General features: G+C 33.1%; 2 protein-coding genes across 2 annotated transcripts; one reads left to right on the top strand and one right to left on the bottom strand.

Moving 5' to 3' along the window:
* Positions 1-2,745: 2,745 nt before the first annotated feature.
* LOC134258590 (transforming growth factor-beta-induced protein ig-h3-like) lies at positions 2,746-6,028 on the top strand. Its single transcript, XM_062741139.1, has 6 exons — positions 2,746-2,887; positions 4,236-4,453; positions 4,762-4,948; positions 5,156-5,254; positions 5,348-5,461; positions 5,810-6,028. Exons 1-6 carry the CDS (start codon positions 2,746-2,748, stop codon positions 5,938-5,940), a joined length of 891 nt encoding a protein of 296 aa, XP_062597123.1. The 3' UTR covers positions 5,941-6,028.
* A 1,409-nt stretch (positions 6,029-7,437) lies between these two features.
* LOC134258587 (uncharacterized) lies at positions 7,438-8,778 on the bottom strand. Its single transcript, XM_062741138.1, has 3 exons — positions 8,476-8,778; positions 8,086-8,229; positions 7,438-7,659 (listed from the first exon to the last, which is right to left on the bottom strand). The coding sequence occupies exons 1-3, from the start codon at positions 8,687-8,689 to the stop codon at positions 7,484-7,486; spliced, it is 534 nt and encodes a 177-aa protein (XP_062597122.1). The 5' UTR covers positions 8,690-8,778; the 3' UTR covers positions 7,438-7,483.
* Between the last annotated feature and the right edge of the window lie 410 nt (positions 8,779-9,188).

Here is a 9,188-nt window from a genome sequence, read left to right on the forward strand (position 1 = left end):
TTATTCGCGAATGGCCGCTAGAGAATTTTTTTGTATCAGATTAAAATTTTATATCCGCCCAATCGGGCGTCAATAAACTAGGTAAAATGCTACCGTGAGTACTGCTTACGCATTATCATTCAAGACATTCTGTGCATTGCGTCCATTTAAAATCATATATCCGCACCAAAAGTAGGTAAAATGTTACCCTGAGTATAATACTTCTTACGCATTATTCACGACGCTCGAATGAAAATCGGGAAAAAAATCGAGGAGATTCAAGTTGATTTCAAACTCTCAGGTGTAAAAGTACCTCATGCTAATTGGGTAATTTACGCTTTACCAGATCTACATAGCCAAAGGGCAATTATCATAAATGGTTGGGACGGAGCAGAACTGGGCCATAATTAGTCGTAATTAACCAGGCTATCTCTCGTTTGTTACAATAAAGAACAATAATAACACAAGCTGAAATAATCATTGACTTTTAATCATTTTAAGACAAATAGTTTTAGATTTGCAATTCGTTTATATATTTTTTCTGAATGTTTGTAATTAAAGTTCAACTGTTTCTAGAACACTAAAAGTATATAATTTTTATAGTCAGCATCAGTAGAGGGCGTTTGATTCCAGTCGAGTCGTGTCATTCTTCAGCGTTGTGCATTGCTTACAAAATCGGAAAACATTGACTTTGTTAGAGCCATTTCAGCGTATTTTCCAAATAATTGTCGCAAAATCACAAATTCAGACCAGTAGGTATTACAAATAATGTTAATTTTATATTAAAATTACAATATTTGGGAAAGGTGTACCGTCGCACATATGACTGCATGAAATTAAAAAGCTGCGCAAAAGTCATGCGCACTCGAATAAGTATCGGCTTCGTTAAATCACACAAAAGGCCTTATAATATATAAATGATATATATATCATATAAATATAATATATTTTTACGCAAATTTTTAGCTCTACTGGTCAGAGACCAGAAGAGCTTATGCGATAGTAATGTGTCCGTCGTCCGTCCGTCTGTCTGTCTGTAAACAATTTTTCAAAATGCTACTCCTCTTACAATTTTGGTCCGATTTCAATATAACTTGGCACACAATTAGACTACACTAAGATACATAGAATCTGTGCATCGGATTTTGATTTCAATGAACGGTGTTGCCATGGTTACTAAAAATAGAAATTTCTGTGAAATGCTTTCAAATTGCTACTTCTCCTACAGTTTTGGTCCGATTTCAATATAACTTGGCACACAAGTAGAATACACTAAGATACATAATTCTGTGCATCGGTTTTTGATTTTGATGACCGTTGTTGCCATGGTTACTAAAAATAGAAATTTCTGTGAAATTCTTTCAAAATGCTACTCCTCCTACAGTTTTGGTTCGATTTCAATATAACTTGGCACACAAGTAGACTACACTAAGATACATAATTCTGTGCATCGGATTCTGATTTCGATGAACGGTGTTGCTATGGTTACTAAAAATAGGAATTTATGTGAAATGCTTTCAAAATGCTACTTCTCCTACAATTTTGGTCCGATTTCAGTATAACTTGGCACACAAGTAGACTACACTAAGATACATAATTCTGTGCATCGGTTTCTGATTTTGATGAACGGTGTTGCCATGGTTACTAAAAATAGAAATTTCTGTGAAATTCTTTCAAAATGCTATTCCTCCTACAGTTTTGGTCCGATTTCAATATAAGTTGGCACATAAGTAGACTACACTAAGATACATAATTCTGTGCATCGGTTTTTGATTTCGATGAACGGTGTTGCCATGGTTACTAAAAATAGAAATTTCTGTGAAATGCTTTCAAAATGCTATTTCTCCTACAGTTTTGGTCCGATTTCAATATGGCACATAAGTAGACTACACTAAGATACATAATTCTGTGCATCGGTTTTTGATTACGATTAGCGGTGTTGCCATGGTTACTAAAAATAGAAAATTCTGTGAAATTCTTTCAAAATGCTACTCCTCCTACAGTTTTGGTCCGATTTCAATATAACTTGGCACGCAAGTAGACTACTTTAAGATACACAATTCTGTGTATCGATTTTTATTTTGTTGAGCGACAAGGATCGTTTTTCTATTTATTGCTGTTTTAAAGTTTCAAGTCCCAACTTTTACTTTTCTCTTCCTTTGTTTTAAGTATAAACCAGTAGAGCTACAGTCTCGACAGACACTTCTGGTTAGGATTAACTTTCAAACAAATTGAGCGAAGACCCTATCATATGATAAAAAATGCGTTACAGTATGAGAAAATGATCTTTTATACCTTCTTTAGTGTGTGTATGCTATTTTAAAGGCAAATAATTTTTGCATTTGAAAGAGTTTTTACATAAAGTATACTTTGTTGTTAGATGAAGTTTAAAAAAAAAATGATTTAAAATTTCTTTTTTCACATTCATATTTATCGTACTATAGTCAATCACCCATCTCCTTTAAAAACTTGTAATCATTTTTTTTAATTAAGGAATCGGACCGAGTGCAATAAAGTCAAAATAACTGACAATACGAATATTTCACAAATATGTTACCTAGAATCACCTTTCTTTGAGAGTACAGTACACATACACAGGTGTGTATCGTACTCTCATAATCATGACTTTTGAAAGAGATAGCACTTTAAGCAGGTAAATCGTTATTTGACACGTGATGTCCCTCCATATCCTTTCATAATGAAGATATTGTGGGTATAAATATGATAAAAGTTTACTGAATGGTACTTGTTCATGAAAACTTCAACATGTATAAATTTATTTTCATTATATTATCCTGCTTTCATTTCACTTACGGAGGTAACTTGGTAGAAGTGTTACAAGAACAAAAACTTACGACTTTAATTTCACTGGTTCAACAAGCCGGGCTGGCTGATGCACTGCTAGGAGGTAAGGAGTTTGCAAAATTACTTACCATCGGTCTTAACTTTGCAATACACATGAAAGTTCGGATTTTTCAATTTTTGTTTGGCTTTAACAGTTCATTTTACTTGTTAGTCTGATAACCAAGGGTCATGCACGTTTTGCATGTCTTTTTTTTTTATTAACCTCAGTTAATTAATTTTGCAACTATATAGTAAAAGTGCAGGAAAAAAAGCCGCCCCATTCATCAACAAATGGAAATATTAAAAAATTTGGCTGCTTTAATTTCCATAAAGTCTAACATATGTGAAATCTAATAAAGGAATTTCAACAGACCATTTTACAGTGTATACAAGTGTATTTTGTTGAAATGAGCAATCAGAGCGTCCACTCTAGATCCCCTGGAAAATCTATCCTTACATGTACCTCGCAGGTTCGAATCCCAATGGAGGACGTTTAGGTCGATGTTTTGTTTAAGTCCGATGTTGCAGTAGGTTCTGGCAAGAAAAAAAAAACAACATTGGTTGAATGTGCTAAGTACAGGTCTTAATTCGAAGCCATCTATTGGCAGATGATAGCGTCTCAGTATTAGTGAAACTTTTTTTCAAAGGACGGTAAACAAACATATAAAAAAGCGAAATCATTTTGATTTAAATCATAACGTCAGCGTTTTTATCAATTAATGATTTTCATTTTTATTCCTAAGTTGCTTCAATATTCATGTACGTGTATATGTGACTTTCGGAAATCGAAATAAAAGAGACCACTAACTATTACACATCTTCTTGGAAATTATACTAATGGAAACTTTACCACAAAAAATGAGATCAATGTTATTTAAACTTAGCGAAGCCTAGTGTGAAGTGTTCTCTATGCTTCGTGGTTGAGAGGCCAAAGTACTCCCGTTCACCACGTCAATTCTGAAGTTAACATAGATACATGTAGTGACTATTCCTTAGATACCCGGCATTAGAGGTCAAAAGTAACGGGTCTTCGGATGGGACCTTAGTACAACACCTAACTAAAGACCCTCCTTACTTAAATGCCCTAAAGACCAAGTATAGGTACATGTATACATTATTTTGAAACCGTCCACAGGTATATAGTGACGTCTCAATAGGAGTGAACATTTCACGAAAGGGACAACCTGTAATACATACATGTAACACAATTAATTAATCAATTTTTTCTATCGTCAACTTCCATTATATATTCATGTAGCAATGCTATCAATTACTTATAATGCCTACAAATTTATACTTGAGCACTGCACTTATATGGTCATACGGAGGAATATATATAATTATGATAAATTGTTAGGTACAACATACATGTACTTTGCATTTTTACCGTCGGGATTATGATATATTTTCAGGAACATTCACAGTTTTCGCTCCTACAAATCGAGCATTTGAGAAACTTCCACCAACGACATTAGCTTACCTTTCGAGTAATACGCAGGCGCTGGCGGATGTTCTCAAGTACCACGTGGTGCCTGGATCCGTGAAGAAATCAGCCGCCTCCAATGAGTTACAAATACCAAGTCTTGCCGGCACATCTATCAGATTTAACATTTATCCATTCAATAACTTGGTATGCTTATATTTTTTAACATAAATTATATTCATTAAAATTTCATATTCAATAATCCTGCATATTAAATTAAAACTTGGTTTCGTTAGATTACTAAGGATAACAGAAATTAACTTCTTGATATGGACTACTTTAACAGCTGTTTTATTTTTTTTTAGCAAGTTATATACTGTAATACTGTTCCCCTATCAGTTAAAAATATGTACATGTACATCTCGTATATGACAAAAATACCCATAATTTTTTACTTACCAAGAACAAGGTTCTTTCATGTAAATACAATCCCCCGTACTATTGTTATTTTACAGACGGTGACTGTTGATGGTGTACGAATTTCAAGCTTTGACATATTAGCATCCAATGGCGTAGTACATATCATTGATGCCGTGATGATTCCTCCTGATGGTGACATTGTAAATCTCCTGAACGACCACGTTAATTTTACTACACTTGTCTCCAAAGTCTTAGACACGGGACTTGCTGCTGCACTTAAAGGTAAATAAGATAGGGGGAACAAAAACAATCAGGTAAAGAAGTATAAATCATTTTTGTAACTTGTAACCTGCATTTTATTAAAATCTAAGCTTTAAATATTCTTAAATTTACCGAGTTCTACACACCCTATTTGGAATATTAGAAGTAACCTTTAAATTTTTACTCCATGTCCATGGGCAGTCAGACATCAATTTGTTTTCTTTATAGGAAATAACTTGACAGTTTTTGCTCCAACAAACGCTGCTTTTGCCAGGCTCGGGGCATCAGCTATACAAAAATTGGAAAATGATCCTACTATGCTTACAGGTATATTTTTGACATTGATATAAGCGGCATATCATACTTAAAACTCGCTTGGGAAAAGAAAGTAATATATTGGTACATGTATTTATTTTTCAGAGGTCCTTTTATATCACGTGGTTCCACATACGGTATTTTCAGCTGGATTGTTTAATAAGGAGAGGCTACGATCACTTGATACCAACGGAGACACGATACAAGTCTCCTTTTCAAGTAATCCTCATGTATTTTCTACTTCTTTAAAAATTAAATATAAGGCAGGTAATTGCAATAAGGAAAAAGTAACTAAGTTAGGAGGAGGGAGAGGAAGGGTAAATATGTTGTTGTCTAACGTCCCTCTCGAGAATTTTTCACTCATATGAACCATATGAACTGCGGCCAAACACAGACAATTTTCAGCATTTTATAAAAATTGTACCCCGAAATAGGATTTTCAAGTTGGGAAAATTTATGATTTTTTAGGTGGATTTCCTTCCATTCGATACATTCGATTTATTAGGATGCATGGTTTATAATTCTGTCATTAAATATTTGAGAAAATGTGTGTTATTTACATTGTAGGTGACAAAGTATACCTTAATCTTTACTCTCGTGTGACGGAAGTTGACATTTCAGCAACCAATGGAGCGATCCATGTCATAGATCACGTGTTAGTGCCTGATCGCTATTATTTAAATCTTGTTGTAGGATAGATACATGTTATACATAATTCTTTACGTTCATTCCACTGCATTGTACATAAGCTGAACACTAATTCATAAAATATATATATGTACCATTTGTATATCGTATATATGTTTCATCATAATGTACCTTTGTGTATCAATAAAACAATTTTGCATTATATTTTATATCGCTTTCAGTGTTGACAAGAAATATAAAATTTTACAAAATGACGTTTAGTCGTTCTTAATTTTATCTTTGAAGATATCCGTTCTTTTTGATTCAAAATCATTGTGCATTTACATGTCAACACGACAAACCATATGCTATTTGGTTAGTCCGAAAAATCTGAAGTTTTCCTGGCTTTTTTGCGATTTGGATATTTTACATGCTAGGAAACTGCATGTAAAATATCAAAATCGCAAAACCAGGAACACGTCAGATTTTTCGGACTAGCTATTTGGTATGACCTAAGTACATCTTTATCTTTACATTGACCAGGCCTATTTGCTTTTGTAGTCTTTATAGAAGGAATTAAAATTAATATTATTTGTCAAACCAATACCTACTTATATTTTGAATAAGTTCTGCAACTTAGTAGGGTGGTAACCTTATAATTAAATTTCCATAAATTTGAATTTAAAAGAAAATAAAATTCTTTCGTCAAATAAAAATATTGTGTAAGCTCACATAAAAGGATAACGCTTCAGGGTTCTTATGATCCACTGAACCTGAAAAGGGGGAAATATTGAAAAATATAATCACTAGACGTGAACAGTATTTTGATTTTATTTTTTAATAAGATATCTGGAAGTGAAAAGAGCCAAGCAGAAACATCGTTCAATGAAGATTAAGGCTCATATATATTCCAGCACAGAAATATAATCCCTTCTACATAGAGTTATTTCTCAGTGTGGTGATAATCCTCGTGGAAGAATAGAATTAATTATATGTACACATTTCTCTTCATTCACATAAACAAAAGATAAATTAACAGATTGAATTTTAATTTTTAAGAATTCAAGAGGATATGAACTACATCGCTTTACACCGGCTAACGCGCTTCATGATAAATATGCAGGCTTGAAGCGTTGTAGTTCATTTATCCCATAAATTATTATCTTATATTCATACTGAAAAATAAAATTGAAGAATTAGAGTTTAAATGTAATGCTCTATTGTCTCATAGCATATGTACATGGCACCATGAAGCAAAATATTTATACCTCTAGAAATAAAGGTCAATTTTAGCTTGTTTGACTAAGCAATCAACCTTTATATTCATACAATTATGTTTATAAAGATTTCTCATCCACTGAAATTAAAATACCTTTTTTTGTGCTTAAAAAAGATTCAAACAAAAGTTCACTACGTACTTTTAAGTTTGCACTGCAGTTCAAAACTCAAAAGTACCATAAAGTATCAAGGTAAGAAATAAACACAAATTTTTTTTATACGCCCCTTTTTATAAGATTATGCTAAACTTCACTCTGTGTTCACTAATCTTGCCAAAATCAGAACACGTAGTAGAAAAGCCATGGCACACGGCAAACAGAGGTCCAACACAGGCACTTAGGAGCTATGCCCTAGTTTGTAAGCCAGCATGCATACACCTGCAACAGAACATAGAGCTCCACACACTATGTTGAAACCATACGGAACGAAGAGATAGTTAGCTAGCAGCACGGTGGAGGGTATCGAATTCACCCGGGCGCCAAATATTATAGCACCGATCAAGATGAACAAAGCTGTAACGAAAAAAAACGATGAAAGTATCGCTGGTATGATCTTCATTGCCTTTGAATTCCACGCATTGAATGCTTTGACAAGTGATATATTTCCTTCTCCTTACTTATCCACAAAAACTATTATTAAAAATAGGATTTCAAGCTTCTTTCTTCAATCAATATTCATTCCCACTGTTTTTATTTCATGGGAGATTATAAGAAAGGTAAGGAACGACTGTTAATAATGTTTCGTTCCTTCCAAACTACAGCTGTATTATGATTTACAGGTTTTCTGATTTTTTTTTTTTAGCAATTCTTTCATTAATCTTATGTACCATCAAAATATTGAGAAAGTTTGCTATATTTAGTTTGTCTATGATATACCTGTCATTGTTATAAAAAGGGATCATATACATATATTTTTAAATTCATTTCTTTCATAAATACCTGCTGTATTCATCAAAATGAAAGTGGCATAATTCAAAATCCGTTCAGCTTTTGACAAAAATATGGATATAAAACTGCAGATGATAGCGGCTACAATCGCCACTAAACCAAGACATTCAAGTGCTTGTACTGCCTGAAACCATTCTGTGAAAGAAAAAATGAATAATGGAATAAGGAATAAAAGAACCTAAAATCATAAATTGCCTGTATGACTTCAATTGCATCTTTACATAATTTACAGTTCAATGTAAAAAAAAAATAAAATGCTCATAACCTGTTGCCCTTCATACTGTTTTCTTTTTTCAACGACTAGAAATCTTCAAAATACATTAAAACATGACTTACTTAGTTTTTAACATAACATGACTAATAGAATGTTATGATCAATACCTTGATTAAAAAAAGAGGGGTGACCAATGGTTGAGGCACACGTTTCTCTTCCCACCATACCCGAACACAGAGTCCACAGTCCAAAGTAAGTACTGTACTGTCCATTATTATAGTACACCCAGGACGGCACGCTAAAAACAATAATCTGTAGTAGTAAACAAACTACAATCAACGAAAAAGATAAATAAGCTATTTTAGCTGCTCGCATCATCATTAACAAGCTTCATGGGTAAACTGCCTGAGCTACATGTAGAGGTGACATAAGAATTGAGATAATTTTTGTAATGACATCCCGGATCGAATTAGATTGTGATTAATTCGTAATTCCGGATTTGTGTCTGATTGTTAGGTATTACGAGTAGGTCAAATATATATGATTGCAATGAAACAAAATTGCAATAATCCGGAATTGTAAACATAACTTTTAAAGCTAGTATACTCATAATATACCAGACAGTATCTTGCAGAAAATGATTTTTTATAGCCATAGAACGTAGCTCTCCGAAAAAAAAAAACTTGACCAGTGCGGTGTCGTAAGAGATTCGTAAGTTAAAATCTTAAGCAAAAATTTAAGATCTTTTTGTAAAAAGGGCTACTGACTTTTAAGTTTATAATTAGTTAACTACAGATAATGCAAAACTGGGGAGTGTTAAATTTGAAATTTAAACTACATTACCTTTGTACTGCAACAGCTAAGCAAACTATTGATTAAA

Source organism: Saccostrea cucullata, unplaced genomic scaffold (assembly GCF_032062105.1).
Source record: "Saccostrea cucullata isolate Sc308-1 unplaced genomic scaffold, CSIRO_AGI_Scuc_v1 ctg12903, whole genome shotgun sequence".
NCBI classification, from domain to species: Eukaryota; Metazoa; Mollusca; class Bivalvia; order Ostreida; family Ostreidae; genus Saccostrea; species Saccostrea cuccullata.